At 51.4% G+C, this 24,401-nt stretch overlaps 1 protein-coding gene across 7 annotated transcripts; it reads right to left on the bottom strand.

Moving 5' to 3' along the window:
* Nucleotides 1-114: 114 nt before the first annotated feature.
* On the bottom strand, nucleotides 115-24,401 carry FPGS (folylpolyglutamate synthase). Of its 7 annotated transcripts, none has more exons than XM_061433587.1 (15): nucleotides 24,309-24,401; nucleotides 9,377-9,505; nucleotides 9,233-9,286; nucleotides 9,084-9,148; nucleotides 6,228-6,342; nucleotides 5,999-6,079; nucleotides 5,810-5,871; nucleotides 5,633-5,735; nucleotides 5,241-5,318; nucleotides 4,886-5,033; nucleotides 4,683-4,772; nucleotides 3,514-3,664; nucleotides 3,035-3,110; nucleotides 1,749-1,815; nucleotides 115-1,000 (listed from the first exon to the last, which is right to left on the bottom strand). In XM_061433587.1, the coding sequence occupies exons 1-15, from the start codon at nucleotides 24,327-24,329 to the stop codon at nucleotides 591-593; spliced, it is 1,650 nt and encodes a 549-aa protein (XP_061289571.1). In that variant the 5' UTR covers nucleotides 24,330-24,401; the 3' UTR covers nucleotides 115-590. The 7 variants fall into 7 exon arrangements, with proteins under 7 accessions (XP_061289571.1, XP_061289568.1, XP_061289567.1 ...); XM_061433584.1 differs by lacking the exon at nucleotides 24,309-24,401 and adding an exon at nucleotides 23,990-24,121; XM_061433583.1 differs by lacking the exon at nucleotides 24,309-24,401 and adding an exon at nucleotides 10,935-11,877.

The raw sequence follows: 24,401 nt of genomic DNA, 5'->3' as shown, positions 1-24,401 counted from the left end.
TGCTTTAGAAAATTTTTTTGGCCACACCATACAGCATGTGGGATCTTAGCCAGGGATCGAACCCACATCCTCTCCATTGGAAGTGCAGAGTCTTAAAACCACTGGACTATCAGGGAAGTCCCAGCCAATTTTTTTTTTTAAGGGAAAAAAAAAAAAGTTCAAAGCTTTAAATCATTTCAGCCACCCTCTGCGCCCTGGGGACCCCAGGCAGGGACCGTGTCCTTTCCCAGAAGGCCACTGGGAGGAGGAAATCTATCAACCAGCAGCCAACAGCCGGCAGGGCCCCAGGCTTGGTCAGACAGCTTACACAGTAAGCTGGGCCTGAGACAGGAAACAGGCAGGGTGGGAGTAGAAATGGGCTGGATGGTCAGGTGTGCTCCAACAGCTGGAGAACCAGGAAGAAGAGACTAGGGGCATCCAAGGCTCAGAGATAGAGCTCAGCATCCTGCCTCCAGCTCTCTATTTCACTGCCTAGAGCCCAAGACCCTGGGTCAGTCTAGACAGAATCAGGAAGGCACAAAAGGCAAATAGTTTAGGAGTTCATGGGAGATGCAGGGCAAATGCCCATCCCCTCCACCCCACTGCCTGGGCTACTGGGACAGGGAGGGCTCCAGCAGCTTCAGGACACCGCCCACCAGGTGCAGGCTGCCTGTGACCAGCACGTGAATGGCGGCAGCCTCTTGGAGTACCATGGCCCCACTGTCTGCCACAGGGTGGGTGAGGAGGCCCCGTGGGGGACTGGGCGGCTGAAAGAGAGGGTCCCGGCCTTGGGTGATCCACTGCAAGGCATGGGAGATGCAGCTGAAGACGAGGGAGCTGGCACTGTGGGTGTGGGGTGGGTGAGGCGCCAGCAGCAGAGATGCAGGCCCATCCTGCTCCTGGCCGGGGGTGCTCCAGGGGTCCGGGCTGACCTGCTCCTCATGCAGGCGACTCCAGTGCTGTTGGTGGGCGAGGCAGCGGAGCAGCACCTGGTCCAGTGTCACTGTGAAGTTCTGTTGGTCTGCGGGGCCCAGGGACAGACACATCAGTGAGGCAGCCCAGGGGAGGGGAGGGGAAGCATGCCGTGAGCCCCTGCTCAATGCCAGGCTCTATCCAAGCACCGTCCGTCCTTAGCTCTGAGGAGACGGAGGCTCAGAAAGTTCGGTGACTGCCCTTTGTTGCAGAGCTGGTGAGAAACAGGCCCAGGCAGTTTAGCTTCAATGCCGGGGCTTCTGCCCACGGAGCACCTCTTTCTGTCCTAACTCACTGCCTTCCCAGACTATCCCCATGCCATCTGATGTGGGGCCTGGAGATCTGTATTTTTTAGATTATTAAAAAAAAAACTTTTTACATAACCCACAGTAAAAAAGAATACATTTTATAATAGTAACCCAGGACTCACATGTGTACGCATATACGTCTAGAAGAGAATGTCATCAGACAGTACCTACCCTCAATTTTGTGCAAGACACACTGACACTCTCTATTCTATTTTATTTAAAATGCTAGTCGAGACTAAGCTGATTTCAAGAACCATCACTGGGTTGTAACCTGCATTTTGAAAACTAGTTTCCCCAATAATTCCTTTTTAGTACTGCAGTCACGTGCAACATTCAAAACGTACCAAAGGGTATTGATTTATATGATAAAACAAATCTAGTTCCTACCCAAGACCTCCAGTTTAAAAACCCCCACTGTCACCCACACAGCAATCCACCTCAGGGCCCTCTGCCGCCTGCCCACCCCAGGGACCATGCCTGTCAACTCACCTGCATTGTCTGTTGATGCCATCTCTGCCAGGTTAGGGCAGAAAATGGCATAGTCAAACTGGCAGGGCTAGAAGGCCAAAGGGAGAAGCTCAGTGTCAGGGCCTGAGAGGAGGCCCCCCACCCTGACTTCCACACAGCACCCCCAGAGTCCACATCCATTGTCCCCATCTCGAGAGACGCCACCCCCCACCCAGCTGAACTGGAGCGCTACTGCATAAACCCACCCACAGCACTTCCACGGCCCCTGCCTCCCGATCTACCTCAGTGTACCCCGTATGGCCTGTGGCCTGAGAAGCATGGCCCAGCACAGACAGGGAGACAGACTGGAGGGGGCGTGCACATTGACTTAAGGTGACCCATCTACTGAGCACAAAGGATCGAGGTTGTGGATATGAAGGACAGATTTAGCATCTGGGTCTATGAAATGGGAAACGATCCCTAGGAACCCTTTCAGCCTTGACAGCCAGGGCAGACTCAGTTTCCCTGGGCACAGTGGGGCCTCTCCCTCTATACTTATTAGTCCAGTGACCCCTTAAACCAAATTTTATTATTTTTTTAATCTTTTCAAGTTAGTGCTTTTATTTTCTTAGGATAAGTCCCCAGAAGTGGAATTGCCAGATCATATAACATACCAGTTTTTAACTTTTTTGAAAAACCTTTCTATTATTATCCTATTATTATCCATAGCTGCTGTGAAATGATATCCCACTAACAGTTCATAGGTGTTCCCTTTTGTCTCCATCCTCTCCAATGCTTACTTTCTCTTGTCTTTTTGATGACTGCCATTCTAACAGGTGTGAGATAATAATATCTCCTTGTGGTTTTGATTTGCATTGTACTGATCTGGCATGTTGAGTACACTCTCATATACTTATGGGCCATCTATGTTCCATGTGTCTTCTTGGGTAAACCAAAGTTTAGAAGCAGGTATCATAGTAACATCCCTGTTTTATGGTGAGGCAAACTGAGCTCAGGGAAATGCCATCTCTTATCCAGGGTCACATGCCAGTGGCGGAAGGGAACCTGACAAGTGAATCCAGAGCCTGCACCTCACACCACTTACCTGGTCCTGCCTATAATCCTGGTCTTGAGTGTGACCACAGAGAATGCGGGCAGTGACTTCCCTGTGCCCAATGCTTTTATAACACAGTTCAGGAGGGGAATGAGCAATCAGTGCCATTCTCCAGCTGAGGAAACAGGCTCAGGGATGAAGGCACGGCTGCTGGGGGTCAAAGCCAGCACCCGAGCTGGCCTGCCTGCTGCCCATACCCCAGCCAGTTCCTCACCTGCAGCAGCTTCAGCAGGGCCGCGGAATCCCGGTCCCCAGTGGAGTTGAAGAGCAAGACCCGCACCTCGGAACCGCTGGGAGACGGAAGGGTTAGAGGGCAGGGGACGTCAGAGAGGAGGCGCCTCCCACCCCTTCTCCGCGGGCCCCGCCCCATCCTTCCTCCAGAAACTGCCTCTCCTTCCCTGCTGTCCCAGTCCGAGCCTATCCTCTTGTCCCGCCCCATCTGTCCCCGAGGTCCAGCCCCGCCCATGCCCCACCCCTCCTCAAGGTCCTGCCCCTTTCCGCTGACCAAGCCCCGCCCCATCGTTCCCTGAGGTCCCACCCCTCCCCACTGACCCAGCCTCGCCCCCGCCCACGCTCCACCCCTCCTCAAGGTCCCGCCCCTCTCCACAGACCAAGCCCTGCCCCATCCTTCCCCGAGGTCCCGCCCCCTCCCCTGGACCCCATGTCCCGGCCCCGCCTCGGCCCGCTGCTCACCTGTCCGGCCTCTCGCAGCGGTGCAGCGCCTGGCGGAACCAGCGCACACAGGCTTGCATGCTGCTGGTGGTGTGCGCGCCGTCCAGGTACCAGGTAAGAGGCCCGCGCCGCAGCAACTGCGTCCGACCTGGCCATTCCGTGTGCCGAAGCCCTGGGGTTGGGGAGCAAGGCAGTCCTCCAGGCGCAGCCCCGAGCCAGCCCTCCCGTATTCTCCCACTCCGGTCCTCAACTAACTGCTTGCCCGTACCCAGAGCCCTCGTTACTCGCCAATCTGATTGGCCCAGAAGCCTCTGGTTGGGCCCTAGTCGCTGGGATTAACTGTTTGGCTGCCTTATCGGGTGGAATCTTCCAGGCAGCCCTGAGAGGGGGGCTGCTGTCATATATTAGTCCCAAAATGCAGGCAGAGAACCCTGACTCAGAGAGATTAGGTCACTGAGCGAGTGAGTCCTGGGCTTGTGTGCTCAGTTGCTTCAGTTGCATCGGACGCTTTGCAACCCCCTGGAGCCCGCCAGGCTCCTCTGTCCATGGGATTTCCCAGGCAAGAATCCTGGAGTGGGTTGCCGTTTCCTTCTCCAAGGGGAGCTTCCCGACCCAGGGATTAAACCTGTGTCTGCCACGTCTCCTGCATTGCAGGCGTATTCTGCACCGTTGATCCCCCAGGGAAGCCCTGAGTCCTGGGGCTGGGATGTAAACCCCCTGGCTCCAGGACTGTCTCACGGCCCTGACACAGGGCCTGGCACACAGTGGGCTCTCTGGAACCATCTGCTGAAGGGCTTTAACAGCCACGAGGTCCTACTATGTGCTGAAAGCTTTGAGGGGAAGCAAGAAACCTGAAGAGTATCACCGTCCTCAAGACCCTCATGGTCTCCTGATGATGACAAGCATGACAGTTCTGGCAGCTACCACGGGCCACCCGGGCACTGTATCCCATATCTGCCAGGCTCTGGACTCAGTCCTTTAGTGACAGCACCTCTTAGTGGATCCTATCATGGTCTCACTTGGCAGATGGGGAAACAGGTTCAGAGAGACTTCACGGACTCAAAGTGTGGGAAGTTTGCTGCCTTCAGCAGAGTCCTTTCTCTTAAGGCACCTTTGGCCCCACCTCTCTAATAGGAGACCAAAAGAAAACACCTGAAGGGGGCCCAGCTGGGCAGAAAGGTCCAACTCACCCTGCTGCATGCGGGGCGTGGGCTGGAACACAGGTGCCAGGGGCAGCTGCCCCGGGAGGCTGGGCCTGGATGCCTTCAGCTCCCCAGCATCTGGCAGAGAAGGGAAGGGAGAGGAGGGCTTCAGTGGGCTCGGTCCTCACCTCTAAGGGCCCTCAGAGGCAGGTCCACCTGTCCCCTGCCCACCCACTGACCTGTCCACTTACCCTGGTAACCTTTCTGCTGCAGCCAGCAGCGGGCCACCTGCAAGGCCAGGGCAGCATTGGACCGCTGGTGCTCTCCCTCCAGGCCCAGGGTCAGTGGTGGCCCCCCTTCCTCCAGGGCTTGTAGTGGTGGGCACAGGTAGAGGGGACACTGCGGGGGAGATAGGCAGCAGCTGCTCAGGCGATAGGCCTCCCTGATGCCATCAGCCCTTCCATCTACCAGAACCCACCAAACCCTGTTCCTAGAACCGAGATGCACCCCAGCTGGACGAACACAGATGAGCAAACCGAGGGCCCAGAGGATAAAGTGCCTCCCCAGGCAGTCCTCCTCCACCCCCGGCAGCTCCATCAGACTCACTGAGATCTGCTGAGCCCTGTCCCTTAGCACCGCCAGCGGCTCGTCAGGCTGGAGCACGGTGAAGGCAGGGACGCCACTCTGTGGAGGACACGGAGAGTGAGCCAGGGGCTGCCCAAGGTGCTCCACCGCCCATCTCTGGCCCCCACATCCCTGGTTCTGGGCAGCCCATTCAGCCTTCCCCCACTGGACCTTTGGGAGCCCCTCGATGGGGAGACTGAGGCCAGAGATGGGGCTCAACTTGTTCCAGTCCCACACAGAGTTCCCATGAGAACCCAGACCCCACTGATTCCAAGACCTAATTCTGAGTTAAGATACAAATGAGCACCCCTCCCCTTCCCTGAATCTTGAGGGCCAGGGTCAGGCCATCCATGTACCTCCCCTCCCCAGGTCACCTTAAAAATGCCCCCTTTCTGCCATGCGATCTTCTCCATCGTGTCCCCCAGAAGGCCAGTGTGGTCGATGCCAAGAGAGGTGATCCCACACACCACAGGCTTCCTGCGGGAAACAAAAGGGCCAGGATGCCCCTGGGCTCCTGGCCGCCATCCCTCTCCCCAAGCCATCGGCCTCACCTGATGATGTTGGTGCAGTCGTAAGCCCCGCCAATGCCTACTTCCAACACTGCCAGGTCTACCTGCAGAGGACCACAGGGCATGGCAGGGGGCACAGGGGCTCCCGGACGCCGCATGGGAGCCCTTAACCTGCTGATTCCCCTTCCCAAGGTCTGGAACACAGGGTTTTGGGGAGGGGGCCATACACACCTTCTCTTGGAGGAAGACGTGGAAGGCCATGAGCGTGAGGAAGCGGAAGTAGCCGGGCATGGAGACACAGCTGCTGTCGTCCTGTGGACAGGATCATGTCAGAGCTCGGGGCCACTGCAGCCTCTGTGCTGGGGGAGATGGTGTCCTGGGATGCGCAGCGCCCTCTGGGTCTACCCACCCATTTGAGGTCCCCTAGCCTGCCCACCCACCAGCCCTCTGGCACAGGCACCTTGGTCTCCTCCAGCTGGTGGTAGAGGCGCCAGAAGTGCTTGGTGAAGAGCTCGGAGCTTATGGGCTGCCCATTGATGCGGATCCGCTCACGCACCTGCACCAGGTGGGGAGAGCTGTCGAAAGAACCAGGGTCATCAGGAAACTCCCTTCCCAAGACCCCCAGGCTGCCCCCCACCCCCGCCCCATAGTCAGACCCGTCTTTTGGAAAAACAAATCAGGCTATGTCACTGTCCTGCTGAAAACCCTTCTCGCTCCTCACCTCGGCCTTCTAGGCCCCAGTGGGGCTGGTTCCACTGGCCTCTGTACCTCACCTCTCCTTCATCCCTTGGAAGGTCCCTGTGCCCCAGCTCCTCTGGACTATTTTTTAGCTCCTCCAGCCCTGCTTCCTCCCCCGCCTGCCCACGTACTTTCTATCTCCAGGCCTACCTGTGGACCTGCCCACTACACAGATCTCAAGTTAAGACCACTCCTCCAGCAGAAAGAAAGGATCCTCCCCACCAGGCTGGTCAGGAATGCTCTCTGGGCTCCTATAGCACCGCCTCCAGCAGCCCACACCAATCAGCTACTCTGCCAACATCTGTCCCCATAATGTCTATCTGTCTTCCTGTCCTTGAGGACAAAGCCTCATCAGCTGTGTTCAAGTTGCAGCCCCAGACTGGCCCATGAGGCCACATGGGCCCAAGTTGAAGGCTGAGTTTTTAACTCCTCAAATTATTTTAGATGAGATTTGGGGCTTCTATTCGAATCCTCAAAGACCCTCTCATATTATGAATCCTCTCCATTTCTCTATTTTGAACAAAAAACTGTGAAGGGAAAACACACTGATCTGAAAGGACTTCAGTCAGCTGGTTTCAGCTGTTTACAGAGGTCACTTGATAGAACTGGTAAAATAGAAGGAGGCACACATCTTGAACGCCCCAAGCCTAGGGACTGAAACCTGAGCGATTCGCTGGCATGTTAATTCCACTGCTTTGCCAGAGATGGGTTTAAGAAAGGCACATACAGCTTCAGGGAGAGGGACCCCTATCTATCCCCACCGGCTCACTCCAATCCTCTGGTGTGATTTTAGATGCTTGAATGTGGCCAAGACGGGGCGCTGCCCAGTGGGCAAAGCAGCGGCTGAGGCTGGCACAGTGACAGGGTTCCCTTCTGCTGCCCACTAGGGAGACCTCGACAGGGGCATCATACCCTATGCTTACTGTCTAAGCCCTTACTAGCCAGGCTTTCTGCTCCTTATGGCAAAGATACCCTAACTGATAAATATTTCTATGTGATTTAAAAACTGTGTAAGGAATTTAAGTTAATAAAAAGATATCTGAGGGGGCTTTCCTGATGGTCCAGTGGTTAAGAATCTGCCTTGCAATGCAAGGGACACTGGTTCGATCCCTGGTCTGGGAAGATCCCACATGCTGCAGAGCAACCAAGCCCATGCACCAGAACTATTGAGCCTGAGCGCGGCCACTACTGAAGCCCACGTGCCCTAAAGCCTGTGCTCCACAAGAAAAGCAACTGCGATGAGAAGCCCCCATACCACAACGAGGTGTAGCCCCTGCTTGCCGCAACTAGAGAAAGCCCGCACAGCAGTGATGAAGACCCACCACAACCAATAAATAATACATAAATCTTAAAAAAAAAAAAAAGGAATCCCTTAGAAGAAATGGAGTAGCCATCATAGTTAACAAAAGAGTCCAAAATGCAGTACTCGGATGCAATCTCAAAAATGACAGAGTGATCTCTGTTCGTTTCCAAGGCAAACCGGTTATTCAGTATCACAGTAATCCAAGTCTATGTCCTGATCAGTAACGCTGAAGAAGCTGAAGTTGAACGGTTCTATGAAGACCTACAAGACCTTTTAGAACTAACACCCAAAAAAGATGTCCCTTTCATTATAGGGGACTGGAATGCAAAAGTAGGAAGTCAAGAAACACCTGGAGTAACAGGCAAATTTGGCCTTGGAATACGGAATGAAGCAGGGCAAAGACTAATAGAGTTTTGCCAAGAGAATGCACTGGTCATAACAAACACCCTCTTCCAACAATACAAGAGAAGACTGTATACATGGACGTCACCAGATGGCCAATGCTGAAATCAAATTGATTATATTCTTTGCAGCCAAAGATGGAGAACTCTATACAGTCAGAAAAAACAAGACCGGGAGTAGACTGTGGCTCAGACCATGAACTCCTTATTGCCAAATTCAGACTTATTGGCCACCTGATGCAAAGAACTGACTCGTTTGAAAAGACCCTGATGCTGGGAAAGATTGAAGGCAGGAGGAGAAGGGGATGACAGAGGATAATAAGATGGTTGGATGGCATCACCGACTCAATGGACATGAGTTTGGGTAGGCTCCGGGAATTGGTGATGGACAGGGAGGCCTGACGTGCTGCAGTTCATGGGGTCACAAAGAGTCAGACACGACTGAGCAACTGAACTGAACTGAACTGAAAAAAAAGACGTCTGAGGGACTTCCCTGGCAGTCCAGTGGTTAAGTCTCCACACTTCCACTGCAGGGGCACGGGTTTGATCCCTGGTTAGGGAACTAAGATCCCTCATACCGCACGATGTGGCCAAAAAAGAAATAAAAAGATATCTGACTTTTCCAGCTGTATATTTCTTTTATCCATTCAAGTTGCTGCTCCCCTCCCCAAGTTCTTTGCATTATGAAAATTAGAGATTGCCATAAACTTGGGCTAATACGCTAAATGCTAACTGAATGTATGTTGAATGAATAAACACTGGTCAGAAAGACATGCAGCTGAGTTCCTGTGGGTGACCCTGGCCCTGAGGTTCAGGTTGGATCCAGAGCCCCCCAGACAGCTAGGGGACACCACATCCCTCTGTACCTCAGTACCTAAAGAACCCCGTCTTCAGGCCATAGCTTCGGAGGATACGTTCAGTGAAGGCACACGTGGAGCCCTGTAAAGAAAAGGTCTTGTCTGGGCAGGTCCCAACCCCCCACCCCAGCCTGTGGACGCCCTACCCCTGGGTCCAGTGATTCACCTTCCCCTTGGTTCCAGTGATGTGGATAATGTTCAGCTGGTCCAAGTCCTCCACCTGGGACAGACAGACAAGGTCCCTGCCTCAGGCACAGGATGCACAGACAGAAGTGGGGGGTGGAGGTGGTTACAGGCCCTTCCACCTTACCTGCAGCCCACTCCGTGCCAAGTACAGCTTCATGGCTTCCAGCTGTGTCTGGGGGTCACCCCGCTTACGCTTCACCATCTCCAAGTAGTTAGCATTGGTCTGCAGGGTGTTGAGTGTACGCACGGCATCCTGGCAGTGAGCCCCAGGTAGCAAGTTAAGGCGCATTAGGGGCCCACAGGGACAGAGGCACACAGCATGCCAGTGGCTAGGCCCAGGTACCAGGACTGCCAGGCCAGCCCTGGTGCCCCAGCTCAGAGGTTAGGCACCACTGAGAAAGAAGTGGCATCTTTCTAGCTCTGGCAGAAATGGGAGCCTGGGGCAGTTCAGCTTCACCTAGGGAGTGCCAGGCAAAAAGAGGTAAAATGACTAACGGGACTAGGCTTCACTCTCAGGCCTTTGCTCTAATTCTCTCCATGCGTGCATGCGTGTGTGCATGCTCAGTCATGTCCAGCTGTTTGCAACCCCATGGACCGTAGCCCACCAGGTTCCTCTGTCCATGGGACTTCCCAGGCAAGAATACTGGAGTGTGTTGTCGTTTCCTTCCCCAGGGGATCTTCCTGAGCCAGGGATTGAACCCATGTCCCCTGCATCTCCTGCACTGGCAGGTAGATCCTTTACCACTGAGCTACTGGGGAAGCCCAATTCCCTCCATAGTTCACCACTATATCAGGCTCCTCCTAAAGCAGGGCCAGAACCACAGAAGGCTAGGATCTTAGAACTGACGGAATTAGAACTAGGAATTCCTGGAGGCTTCCATGCCTAACCCTGAGGATTGGGATCCCACATTCTGACCCAGAGAAGAGTTGCTTGAAGCAACCAGTTGGTAAAGAGGAGTCTCAGCGGGAGGAAGGGTGTGCCAGGGTTGCCCAGACAAGAAGGCAGGTAGGCATAGCCTCAGGACAGTTCACACTGGGTGGTGGAAGTGGGAGTGATATTTATAATCCTTCAGGGCCTCAATGGCAGGCCCTGGTTGCAGGCCCTACTCGTCAAACTTGTGCCACCTGCCTGGCCACCATCCTGTGCTGGTCTCTGGCAACCGGCCTTTGGCACAGAACCAGGAGGAAGTTTTTTGTCTAACCACCGCCCCTGCTCCTGAGTTCTGCCTGTCCCCCAATTCTAAGCACTTGGATCTCCTTCTTCCTGAATCCTGGAGACTCCAACCCACATCTAGACTCCTGGATCTCCCAAGTCTGAACTCCCGAATCCCTCTACTCTCCCCCACCCCCAACTGCTGCTTCGGAGTCCGGAGACACTGTAATAACTCCAGAATCTCAGCTGAGCCGCTGGTCCTACCACCAGGCGTCCCCTTCCTCTCTTCCAACCGCGGTTCACTTCAGCCTCAGAATTTCCAAATCCGGTAGAGCGGGGCCCAACTTCCTGGTGCCTGTCCCCACCTCCAGACTCCAGAAGGTCCCCGCCCGCCCCGCCCCTCGACCCCTGCGAGTCTCTCGGTCCCAGGCTCCTGGCCACCCACTCAGCTTAGCGCAGACCAGATGCTAAGTGACCTCAGGCTGGCTCACGAGTCATTGCGTGACCTCCCGCCGGGGGGCAAAGATACCTGATACTCCATGTCTGGCTCCTGCAGCACAGGCCACGCGCTCAACCCTCGCCGCACTGCGACCCTGGTTGTTGCACCACGCGGAGAAACCGCTGCCAGGAAGAGAGCGTGGCAGCGTGCCCGAGACATTGTAGAGGGCCAGGCAGCTGCACGCTAGGCCCGGACCGAAAAAAACTAAGCTCCTGGGCCCGCCCCCGACCCGCCTCCTCTCTTCGCCAATCAGAGCTGCCCATCGCCACTGCGACCAATAAGAATCTGTGAGACGCCATCTTTGTGAGGGGCAGGCCCCGGCGCGGGCCGGAGAGTTCGTTCATGTTTATGAGGGGTACGGTCCCGCAGGAGTCCTCTTCCCTAGAAAAATACGCACTCTTTTCGTCGTCTTCTCCAGGATCTGGCCGCACTCCCCCCACCTCCCCCAAATAGCCAGTCCCAGTCAGCAGCCCTGCTCCAGGCCAGAACCAGCTGCGAGCCGGGACCAGTTCAGTTCAGTTCAGTTGCTCAGTCGTGTCCGACTCTTTGCGACCCCATGGACTGCAGCACGCCAGGCGCCCCTGGTCCATCACCAACAACCGGAGTTTACTCAAACTCATGTCCATTGAGTCGGTGATGCCATCCAACCACCTCATCCTCTGTCATCCCCTTCTCCTCCTGCCTTCAATCTTTCCTAGCATCAGGGTCTTTTCCAATGAGTCAGTTCTTCACGGTGACCAAAGTATTGGAGTTTCAGCTTCAGCATCAGTCCTTCCAGTGAATATTCAGGACTGATTTCCTTTAGGATGGACTGGTTGGATCTCCCTGCAGTCCAAGGAACTCTCAAGAGTCTTCTCCAACACCACAGCTCAAAAGCATCAATTCTTCGACGCTCAGCTTGCTTTATAGCCCAACTCTCACGTCCATACATGACCACTGGAAAAACCATAGCCTTGACTAGACGGACCTTTGTTGGCAAAGTAATGTCTCTGCTTTTTAATATGCTGTCTAGGTTGGTCACAACTTTCCTTCCAAGGAGTAAGCGTCTTTTAATTTCATGGCTGCAATCACCATCTGCAGTGATTTTGGAGCCCCCCAAAATAAAGTCAGCCATTGTTTCCGCTGTTTCCCATCTATTTGCAATGAAGTGATGGGACCGGATGCCATGATCTTAGTTTTCTGAATGTTGAGCTTTAAGCCAACTTTTTCACTCTCCTCTTTCACTTTCATCAAGAGGCTCTTTAGTTCTTCTTCACTTTCTGCCATAAGGGTGGTGTCATCTGCATATCTGAGGTTACTGATATTTCTCCCGGCAATCTTGATTCCAGCTTGTGCTTCCTCCAGCCCAGCGTTTCTCATGATGTACCCTGCATATAAGTTAAATAAGCAGGGTGACAATATACGGCCTTGACGTACTCCTTTTCCTATTTGGAGCCAGTCTGTTGTTCCATGTCCAGTTCTAACTGTTGCTTGGAATATTAGGTCCATGAATCAAGGCAAATGGGAAGCGGTCAAACAGGAGATGGCAAGAGTGAACATCAACATTTTAGGACTCACCGGGCCAGGATACAATGACAGAACTTGTGGACACCTCAGGGAGGTCACTGAATCGCAGCTCCCAAAACATCCCGACCCAACACAGAGACAAACTGCAGGGATGTGGCCTCTGCCCTCATGAATCTGACAGCTCGACTGCAGGATAACAGACCAAAAACCAGGCACCTACAGCTACTGGGTCCCCTAACCATTCCTGGGCAGCCTGAGAAGGCTTCCTGGAAGAGGCAACATCCTGACCTCATGAACTGTGGAGATTGAGCACAGTTAGTGAGCCCCAGGGTGACAGGATGCCAGAGCCAGCAGGATCTTGTGGCCTTATAAGAAATTGGGTTGCATTTAGATTTGGATTACAATAAAATGGTTCTAAGAAAGGATGACAAGATTAGATTTGCACCTTGGAAGATGTGCTGTTTAGAGAGAGCTGCCCTCAGAGAGGGCAGTAATCTGCCCTACCTGTGGGTGGAGGATCCAGGTTTGTCCTGGAGTTTTCAGAACTTTTTCTATGACTTAATTTTTTAAATTAATACTTTTGCTCTTGATTTAAAAATATTTTTACTTTTCTTAATCTTTTTTTACTTTAATTTTTGGCACCCCCATTAGATCCCTGACCAAGGGTTGAACCTGGGCCCCCTGCATGGGTAGTACAGAGTTTTAACCACAGACCACCAGGGAAGTCCCTGTATATGACCTTCTTGGTTCCAACTGGTAGCATGGGGAAAAAGTAGTATGGAGATTCCCTTTCTACAGTTGAGACTTGGAAAGGTGTGTGTGTTTGGGTAGTGGTGGGGAGTTGCTGCAAGAAGCTTCTAGAGAAGTTTCCTCAGATAAAAGGCAGTCCCTTAACAACTGATGGTAGTAGTCTCTCCCTCTTTCCTGCAGACACTGGGTCTAAATATTTAGCAGAGATTGTTTGATTTTGAAATAAACACATGTGTTGGGAAGATTCTGTCATTGGCTAGACTTCTGCTCTTCATATCACTGGTGGGTGCCCCACCCCTGCCCCATGGGAGATGGACAGGTTGTTGTCTTGCTTAGTTTTCTTCTTTTTTAAAAATCATTGAAACTTTCTTTATACATTATAACTTAATAACTGCATAAAATTGATCATAAAATGGCATTAAATGTTTTTTTTTCTTTTGCTTAACCCTCTTTCTCCCCCCACCTTTGGTAATTCTTATTGACAGCCAAGGAGATCAAACCAGTCAATCCCAAAATAAATCAATCCTGAATATCCATGGGAAGGACTGATGCTGAACCTAAAGCTCCAACACTTTGGCCACTTGATGTGAAGAGCCAACTCACTGGAAAAAACCTGATGCTGGGAAAGACGGAAAGCAAAAGGAGAAGGGGGCGGCAGAGAATGAGGTAGTTAGATAGCATCACTGACTCAGTGGACGTGAATTTGAACAAACTCTGGGAGACAGTGGAGGACAGAGGTGCCTGGCATGCTACTGTCCATGGAGTCCCAAAGAGTTGGGCGCGACTTAGTGACTGAACGACAAGAACATTGACAACCAAGTGTGTGTCCCCTGGTGTGTGTCTGCTCGTGAAATCACAGACACAGCTCGCTAGGGCCTTGGGCTTTTTTATTTTGGTTTTTCTGGGCCATGCAGCCCAGCTTGCGGGATCTCAGTCCCCCCACCAGGGATTGAACCCAGGCCACAGTGAAAGCCCCAAATCCTAACCACTAGACTACCAGAGAACTCCCTATGGAACCTTGCTGATGCAAATGACAATACTTTCTGCATCTTAACAGTCATACTCAACAATAAGCCTATAGGGATCCATAGACTTCCCTGGTGGTCTAGTGGTTAAGACTCCGTGCTTTCATTGCAGGGGGCATGGGTTCAATCCCTGGTCAGGGAACTAAGCTCCTGCATGCTTCAGGGTCAAAAAAGAAAATAAAACCAACCCCCTCAAAAAAAAAAACCTAAAAAATAAGGAGGGATCCCTTTAAGACCATTACTTAGCAAACAGTTAAGTAGAACCTTTCTGGGCCAAGCACTGCTTTAAATCCATTCTACATAATTACTCATTTAATCACCAAAATCCTGTGAAATAGGTACCAGTATTATGCCCTGTTTCACAAGTGAGGAAACTGAGGCCCAGAGAAATAAAGGCACATGCCCAAGTCAAAACATCAAAATTTGAGCTCTGGCCCCAGAGTCCTTATTCCTAGCCTCTATACCTTCCTCCTGGCCTGCCCCCCCACTGGAGGTGGGGGCACTGCTAGCTCAGAAGCAGTGGCTATACCATAATGCATTCCCTCCTTGCCTGCAGTGCTCTGCCGCAGTGGGTAGCATCTACACCAGGGGCTTAAATTTCTGAGAGTGAGATTGCATGGGATGAGGAACATTTGGGTCCAAGGGTATTTGCATTCCTTCCCCCCAACACTGGAAACGTTGCAGCCCATCAGCTGTGTGTGTGGAGAGAGCACCCCTATTCCAGAATGTCCCCCAGATGGCGGGGTGTGGAGTACCCTGTCATTCTTATCGTGTATTTCCCTGGCTACAGTGAAATTGAGCTTCTTTCCAGGCTTCTATTTCAGTAAACTGCTAAAACTTCAGGACTTTGGTCACTTTGTGAAGAGTTGACTCATTGGAAAAGATCTTGCTTCTGGGAAAAACTGAGGGCAGGAGGCGATGGGGATGGCAGAGGATGAGATGATTAAAGAGCATTACTGACTCAATGGACCTGAATTTGAGCAAACTCCGGGAGATAATGGAGGACAGAGGAGCCTGGCATGCTACAGTCCATGGGATCACAAGGAGTCGGTCGTGACTTAGCGACTGAACAACAAAAACAAGAAGCCTTGGCAAAGTCACCCAGTGGCCTTTCCTCCATGTTCTCTAAGGATCGTTTTTTTTTTTGGTTGTTTTGGCTGATCCCATGACTGCTGCGGGATCCCAGCTGTCAAAGCACCATGTCCTAACCACTGGACCATCAGGGAATTCCCTCCAAGGACAATTTTTATAGCCAATGACACCTGGAAATTTAAGAGGGGAAGGAATACAATCGATTTATCTTCTTTGTTATATTCAAACTGCTTCTTACTTTTTATTTTGTCTTTAAATTCTCACTTATTTTTTTGGATGGATAATACATCATATCATTTAAATAGTGAGAGGTACGAAAAGGTACACTGGGAAAAGCTTCCCTCCCGCCCCAGGTCCTAGCAACCTAATTCCTCCACCCAAAAGCAAAGTTATGCTTCTTGTGATTTTTCTAGAGACATTTTATGCAATTACAAGGAAATACAAATATATATTGATTTCTTATTTATACTCAAGTATTCTTGCCTGGAGAATTCCATGGACAGAGAAGCCTAGTGGGCTACAGTCCATGGCATCACCAAGAGTCGGACATGACTGAGAGACTAACACACACACTTCTTTATACTCAAAGATAGCAGCAGACTATATACACTATATTCCCATATAACTTTATATCCTAGACCTTATTCTGGACTGTGTTGCCACATAAGAGAGGCTGTATTGGCTAATTTGGTTTTTTAAAGCTGCATAGTACTCCTTGGTGTGGAAGTACTGTCGTGTATGTGGCCAGTCTCTTACTGATGGATGTTTAGGTTTTCAATATTTGGCCATCACAAGCAATGCTACGGCGGGTAACATTGTTCCTTCCATGTGTGAGCACATCTGATGGATAAATCCCAGGAAGTGCAATGGCTGGATCAAAGGTGATGTGCATTCGACACTTTCATACAGACTGCCACGTTGTCCTCCATAGGGACAAGGCCGGTTTCCACCCCCATGGCCCTGAGGGGCATGAGCCATCTATTTCCTCAGCAGCATACACCATTAGCCAACTCTGATCTTGCCAGTCCCATAGGGGTAAACATGTATTCTCAGGGTAGCTATCTTTTGCATTTATTTTATTATGAAGGAGGGTGAGCATTTTTTATCTTTAAAAGTCAAGGGCTTCCCTCGTGGCTCAGTGGTAAAGAATCCACCTGCCAATGCAGGAGACATGGGTTCGGTCCCTGGTCCAGGATGATCTCACATGCAGCAGAGCAACTAAGCCCATGGTCCACAACCATTGAGCCTGTGCTCTAGGCCCCGGGAGCCACAACCACTGAAATGCCCATGCCTGGAGCCTGTGCTCAGCAACAAAAGAAGCCACCGCAATGAGAAGCCTGTACCCTGCAACTAGGGGGTAGGCCCTGCTCTGCACAACTAGAGAAAAGCCTGCTTAGCAACAAAGACCCAGCATAGCCAAAATAAAAATAATTAATTTTTTTAAAAAGGTCATTTGTATTTCTTTAGCATTCCCCTCATCTCCTTTGCATTATGGCTTTTTAAAAAAAAATTTTATTTGGCTACACTAGGTCTTAGGTGAAGCTGCACCAGGTCATGCAGCTTCAATACTTTGTCCATCTGATGCGAACAGCTGTCTCATTGGAAAAGATCCTAATGCTGGGAAAGATTGAGGGCAGAAGGAAAGGGCATGACAGAGGTTGAGATGGTTGGCTGGCATCATCAACTCAATGGACACGAATCTGAGCAAACTCCAGGAGAGAGTGAAGGACAGGGAAGCCTGGCATGCTGCAGTCCATGAGGTCACAGAGTCTGACGCAACTGAGCGACTGAAAAACAACAAGTCTTAGTTGTGGCATGTGGGATCTAGCTCCCTGACCAGGATCAAACCAGGGCCCCCTGCACTGGGAGCATGGAGTCTTCGCCGCTGGACCACCAGGAAAGCCTCATCATTGCTTTTTATTTGAAAAGCACAGATATTTGTACAAGAAAGAAGCCAAAGTATAAAGGAGAAAATCAAAAGCACTTTCATAGTGCACCCGGAGAACCACTGTTGGCCTTTTGGTCTCATTCTTCATAAAGAACAATAGAAACAAATCCACTGTGTGGAGAACAGAGAAAACAAGGACTCAGGGAAACTGGCAAGCAGGCCAGTGTCCACCCATGGGAGGCAGGTCTGCAGGCATGCACGGAGGGTAGTGAGGGGCCAGGGGGTCCTGCTTCAACCCTCCACCCTCCCAAAGGGAAAGGGTGTGATCCATCCATCCATTCATGTGTTCATTTGGTGAGAAATTGTCTCTGCCAGACCTGGGTTCGGTGATGGGGACACTGGCTTGTGGGGACAGATGACAAGGCTCTGCTCTTGGAGCACCCTGCCCAGGGAGCAAGAGAAGAGTGAAGAATGAAACTTGAAAAGAACAAAGATTTGTGATTTCTGTTTAAAGCCTGTAGGGACGGGAGGTTGGGGACCAGAGAGGAAGAGAGACAGCTTGGGGCCACACAGCAGGTCAGCAAAGGCACCATGCTGGGCTATCTAGACGCAGATCTGCCTGAGTTACTGCTCTCTCTCCTGCCTCATCGTGACAGCTGGCAAAGACTTCAAGACTTGGTCTTGGCCAAGCTCATGCTCACAACTTTTACCTCTGCCTGAAACACCTTTCCCCTAAACTTTTCCTCTTTGCTCTTTTGGGTGGGTTCCTTTAGCATTTATCCCTGGAATTGGCATTGCAATCTCTTTTTAATCCTCACAAAAAATATATGAATGAAAGATTATCCCCATTTGACAGGTTGCAAAATGGAGGCTCACAGAGGGTAAGCACCTCATTCAGAGTGAGACAGTGTGTGGCAGAGCTAAGACGCAAAGCCAGATTTCCTGGCTTTAAAACCTGCCCCAACTTGCCACCACTGGTCTGGTTAATCTCTGCTGTCGATGCTCTGTGTGACCTTGGGCAATTTGCTTCCTCTTTCTGATTCTGTCTTGACTTGCAGTCTTCTTAATAGGACAAGGCTGAAATGAGTTCTGTCCCATCTCATAATTTCCAGGGGAGGCTGGGTCTTGATGATGCCAAGAGTCTCCAAAGGCACTCCAGAGAGCCAGGACTAGAGGGGTTCCGCTGGCCATTCCCCACCCCCACCCAGGGTTCTGTGAAGACCAGACGAGGTTCAAGCTCTTTGGCAGGTTTATGCAGAAGACTAGCATTCAGAAGGGAGGGTACATTTCCAATGGCCACATCCAGATTCAGACCCTCTGATACATAAGGGCTCCCCTCACCTCTGAATGTCAGCTTATATCTAGGGACCTACATGGAAATTCTTTTCTGTCGCTGGGTGAGAAGAAACTTGCCTTAAACAGAATTCCATATCCTCAGTGGAGCAGCCTCTCCTTATCCTCACCCTGACTCTGGCTCCAGAGGTGTGAATGGATTTAGTGTATTAGGAGGGCAGCGGACCTTAAAAATGGGCCTCCCTCCGACCCTGCGGTTCTCCTGCTTCTAAGGTTGACCCCGAGGAAACAAACAACTGGAGCTGTGCTCAGGGGCCCACGTGCTGTTTATCACCCTCCATCTCGGGTGGCAGGTGACACAGTTGATGACCTGATGACGCCCTTCTTCCTGAAACCCTTTGTTCTCAGCTTCCTGGACACCTCCCCTCCCCATCCTCCTCCTTCCTGGCTGGGTGAGCCCTGCTGGCTCTGCGTTCTCCCCTCCGACCTCCTCCCGTTGCAGCCAGGGACTCACACCCCTCTCCCCGAGGTGGTCCCTGCTGTCCCCGGTCACATGTCAAACATGTGACCATGTTTGACTTTCAAATGTCCCTCTTCGCTGGCTACCGACATGAGTGCCTGGTGACCGCTCAGCGTCTGCAGGCATCTCAGCTGCTCCCCAGGGCTTTTCAGTTTGGGGAACAGCCCCACCCAGGGGGCTCAAGTCTTAAGCTAGGCCTCGGGCTTCCCTGGTGACTCAGGGGTAAAGAATCCACCTGCCAATGCTGGAGACACGGCTTGATCCCTAACCCAGGAAGATCCCACATGCCGTGGAGCAACTACTGAACCCGTGCCCTAGAGCCTGGGAGCCTCAACTACTGAGCCCACGTGTCACAACTACGGAAGCCCCCATGCCCTAGAGCCCATGCTCTGCAACAAGAGACTCTGCCGCAATGAGAAGCCCACGCACCGCAACTAGTGAGTAGCCCCTGTTTTCACTGCAACTGGAGAAAAGCACAACCATAAATAAATACAATCATAAAGGTAAATAAATAAATAAAGCTAGGCTTCACTGCCATCCCTCCAGGCCCAGGCCATCACTGCTGGTCTAACCTATCACCTCCTTGCTGTTGTTCCTCTTGACCCCCACAACCACAATTGTTTCCCCTTTTTTTTTGTCTTTTTTTGGCCATGCCACGTGACATGGAGAATCTTAGTTCCTCAACCAAGGATCAAACCCGCACTCCCTGCATTGGAAGTGTGGACTCTTAACCACTGGACCACCAAGGAAATCCCCGTTTAAATCATTAAAAAAAAAAAAAAAAAAAAAAAACAGATCTCCTCTCTCCTGCTTCAAATCTCCCCATGGATTCTCACTGCACTTAGGATGGTGTCCAAACTTTTGATCTTACCATTGCCCCCAGCCCTGCTGGTCTCCTCTGATTCTCAAACACACCAAGCTCACGCCCACCTTTGTGAAAGTCCACGTCTACTGAGCACTTAGCATGAAGTTCAGTTCAGTTCAGTTCAGTTGCTCAGTCGTGTCCGACTCTTTGCAACCCCATGAATCGCAGCACGCCAGGCCTCCCTGTCCATCACCAACTCCCAGAGTTCACTCAGACTCACGTCCATCGAGTCAGTGATGCCATCCAGCCATCTCATCCTCTGTCGTCCCCTTCTCCTCCTGCCCCCAATCCCTCCCAGCATCAGAGTCTTTTCCAATAAGTCAACTCTTCGAATGAGGTGGCCAAAGTACTGGAGTTTCAGCTTTAGCATCATTCCCTCCAAAGAAATCCCAGGGCTGATCTCCTTCAGAATGGACTGGTTGGATCTCCTTGCAGTCCAAGGGACTCTCAAGAATCTTCTCCAATACCACACTTCAAAAGCATCAATTCTTCAGCGTTCAGCTTTCTTCACAGTCCAACGCTCACATCCATACATGACCACTGGAAAAACCATAGCCTTGACTAGATGAACCTTTGTTGGCAAAGTAATGTCTCTGCTTTTGAATACGCTATCTAGGTTGGTCATAACTTTCTTTCCAAGAAGTAAGCGTCTTTTAATTTCATGGCTGCAATCACCATCTGCAGTGATTTTGGAGCCCCAAAAAATAAAGTCTGACACTGTTTCCACTGTTTCCCCATCTATTTCCCATAAAGTGATGGGACCAGATGCCATGATCTTTGTTTTCTGAATGTTGAGCTTTAAGCCAACTTTTTCACTCTCCTCTTTCACCTTCATCAAGAGGCTTTTTAGTTCCTCTTCACTTTCTGCCATAAGGGTGGTGTCATCTGCATATCTGAGGTTACTTAGCATGAAAGGTATTCATTTAATCCTCACAGCGGCTTGAGGAGTACTGTGATTATCCTCCTTACGAAGATGGGAAACTGAGGCAGAGGGGTTGCTCAGCCAGCCCAAGGTCATACAGAGTGAGCGCACGACAGAGCCTCAGGGCTTTTGCACTGGGATTCCCTCCGTCCGGAATGATCTTCCCCCTAAAGTTCACGTGACTAATTCATGATCATTTCAGATCTCTGATCAAATGTCCCCTTGCCACATTCTTGCCATCTACCCTTTTGTACCTTTTAGATTCTAAACCATGTGACTGTATCAGCATTTCAAAATAAATGTTTTCTAACAGAGCATTATAAATTTTGATGTAAGAAGCTTGTTAAGGGAACAAACCTTTTGATGACTCAGTATGGACACTGGGATCCCATTTTTGTTCAAATAATTACAATTTAGAAACTAGCCTGGGCATTTTTCTCCTAAAAGATAACTATGATTAGCTCTGACAGGTAAGGCTAGAAGTGACTTTTTATAAGTATATATATATATTTTTTTCTTTTTAAAAATTTTTATTTAGAGGTGACTGTTACCGTCCTTTTGCTTGTATGTATTTTATAATTTTTCCCCTGGTAACATGCCTAAGTGGGAAAAAGAATGAATGATTCCTTCCATGTTAGTTGACCAGCACCTCAGAGTTCTACTGTTTTTTTGTTTTTAAGATTTTTTGATGTGGCCATTTTTAAAGTCTTTATTGAATTTGTTACAATATTGCTTCTGTTTTATATTTTGGGTTTTTTTGGCCGAGAGGCACATGGGATCTTAGTTCCCCTACTAGGGATCAAACCCTCACCCCTGCATTGGAAGGTGAAGTCTTAACCACTGGACTGCCAAGGAAATCCCTCAGAGCTCTTCTTGATCAACATTCCTGGTCAGCAGCTGGGGGTACTGAGGCCCAGCAAGGGGCCAGAACTGACCTGGAAGCAGGTGTGGCTCCCAGACGCTCCTGGGAAGTTTCTGGGGTCTCCACTCATAGCCAAGAAGGCCTTTCAAAGGGCACCAGGTGTGTGGCGTGGAGCCTTGAGGTGGGACATGCCACTGAAAGGCTGGCTTCAGTTCTGCCACCTCCCCGAAGGGCCTGAGTGGTCTCTGAGCTGGCCGATCCTTTCTTTGCTCAAGCCTGAGAGCAGATTGCCAATTTTCAGAAAGGAAAAAAAAAAAAGTGTGGAACATGTTTTCTCAGTTTATGACACTCTGCAACCATGATTGTCCTTGGTACCTTCTCCCTGGAGGTAAGATTTACAGAGCCTCCTCCTTGCCTGGTGCTGTACTGAGCCCATTTTACAGGTGAGGAAACAGAGGATAGGAGGCAAGGAATCACCTGGGAAGGTCACCAAACTAGCAAGTTGGTTCAAGGATTCAGCTCAGTTCCAGCCCCTTTTGATTCCAAATTTAGCCCCTCTGATCAAGCTAGGGAAACCCTGGCTCGTGTTTTTTTTTTTTTTTTGTAACATAGGTTTTCTTAAATAACAATACAAGTTCTTCCTAGACATCAGCACTGTGCAAGGACTTTTATACACATCTGTCTCCTTTGATCCTCACACCCACCCTGTGAGGGAAGGCCTGTTCTGGGACCCATTTCTCGGGAAGACAACAGAGGCCTAACAGGGGAAGTGGCGTAGTCATTCACAGGGGTCTGTAATACCAGGCCTCCCAATGGACATGAGTTTGAGCAAACTCTGGGAGACAGTGAAGGACAGGGAAGCCTGGCGTTCTGCAGTTGGTGGGGGTGACAAAAAGTTGGGCACGACCTGGTGACTGCACAATAACCACAGTGCACTCCAGACATCCCTGGACCCTGCCCACAGCTGCCCTGTGCCCTTGGAGTGCCTGGTTATCTGGTCAACTAACTGGGCTCTGGCCTTGAGCCGGCTCTCAGTTCAGAGGAAGATGAGAAGCCGTGTGAAATGCCAATACTCCCCAGCCCAGGAGGCTGCCCCTGGTGAGGGGACCACACTGAGTGTCAGGTCGCCTCACCTCTCTAGGGTCCTGGCCTCAAGAGCCAGGGGGCCTGGCTGACCTTGAAGAAGCCATAACTCCCATCCCCTGGCTTCTGGCGCTGCTCCTCTGTTGCTGGGCGGAAGGTCCTCTCTGTCAGGGGTTGGGGGAAGCGGCCAGCCTGGTGTGCAGCCCCAGTCAACGCTGGCTGAGCCACAACAGCCGTGAGATCCTCACAGGGCCTCGCACAGCCATCCCAAGAGGGAGACAGGCAATCTTGTGGTGCCTATTCTACAGAGGAGGAAACTGAGGCTCAAAGAGGCTAAGCAACTTGTCTAGTGTCTACAGACTCACATAGTCCAGCCTGGGGTTCCCACCCCCAGCTCTAGCTGGTCCCCTCCAAGGATGATTCTGCCGCTTCTGAGCTGGCAGTCTCCTTGCCCCTGAAGCCCTGTTTCCTCATCTGTAAAGTTGGGGTCGCAGTGCTGCTGGCCTCAGAGGTCTGGAGGTGAGCACACGACTGAGCAAATTCACTTTCACTTTTCACTTTCATGCATTGGAGAAGGAAATGGCAACCCACTCCAGTGTTCTTGCCTGGAGAATCCCAGGGACGGGGGAGCCTGGTGGGCTGCCGTCTATGGGGTCGCACAGAGTCGGACACGACTAAAGTGACTTAGCAGCAACAGCAGAGACCTTCAACAAGCCAAGTCCTTGCAAGCTCCTACTCGCACCTTCCAGATCTTTAAAATGCAGACAATAATGGTCTCAGATCATCAAACACAGACAACAGAGAGCACAGGGCCCAGCAGGTAGAAAGCTCTTTGATCAATAGTGCCACTGTTATTATCATTATTAAAATAGAGCTGACTGCTCTTTCTCATAGATCAGTCTAGAGAGTTAAGTCAGACGAAACCCGGTCTGTAACAGGGCCTGGCACACAGGAGGACCCTCAAGGCCGCCTCGGCTGCCTCCCACACCTCCTGCCCAGTCCTCCTTCAGAGCTTCCCATCCCCACACTGGGTGGGGGGTTCTGTGGAGCCTCCAGTTGGTGAAAAGGAAGCTGTGAGGCCCATGGGGTTGGGGGGCCCTGGACAACCCAGGCCTTTAGAACAAGGTGTAGGATGACAAGGCTTTTTTCTTGGGTCTCTGCAAAGTATGAGGTTATGACCATTGCTAATGGCTTGGATCCCTGAGGTCTATCTACACTCATTGCACAAAAGGTAGCCATAGAGAAGAAGGCTGCCTGTCCAAGGTCAGTGTTCTCCTACCTGGAAGGAGGCAGTTTTAGCCGAGAGAGGACACCCCGTTAGGCCTGGCTCCTCCATGGCTGCTTCCCACCAGAGCGTCTCAGCCACTGGCCAGCAAGTAGCCAGGGACCTGGCACCTCTCATCCCTGGGCTTCCCGCTCCCCCACCGGGTGGGGCACAGAGTGACCCATGGGTGTGGGTACCTCTGCCAAGCCTGCCCTGGGCTGGGCCACAGAGGGGAGGGGGAGCTGGAGGGATTCCCAAGACCTGGCCTTTTCCCACCCTGGCCTTGGGGGAGTGTGCCTGGGGGTGTGGGCAGGGGCCTGGGAGAAGGTCTCACCTGATAGGCTTCTGCTTTCATCCTGGGATCAGCCCAGGGATCTCTCAGCCTCCCTGCTGGATTTCTGAGCAGGACTAAGTCAGAATCTTCCTG

The sequence above is a fragment of the Bos javanicus genome, chromosome 11 (assembly GCF_032452875.1).
Source record: "Bos javanicus breed banteng chromosome 11, ARS-OSU_banteng_1.0, whole genome shotgun sequence".
Classification (NCBI taxonomy): domain Eukaryota; kingdom Metazoa; phylum Chordata; class Mammalia; order Artiodactyla; family Bovidae; genus Bos; species Bos javanicus.
This window is presented reverse-complemented; position numbering and strand designations above follow the sequence as displayed.

Bases quoted from the DNA above. Each gene is read 5' to 3' on its own strand.
- FPGS (XM_061433583.1), bottom strand. From the start codon at position 11,063: ATGTCTCGGGCACGCTGCCACGCTCTCTTCCTGGCAGCGGTTTCTCCG. The intron at 5,319-5,632 runs GTGACCTGGGGA...TGTCCTCCACAG, and splicing joins AGAAAGGGGGCATTTTTAAG to AGTGGCGTCCCTGCCTTCAC. The intron at 3,111-3,513 runs GTGAGCAGCGGG...TCCGTCTCCCAG, and splicing joins CGCTGCGAGAGGCCGGACAG to CGGTTCCGAGGTGCGGGTCT.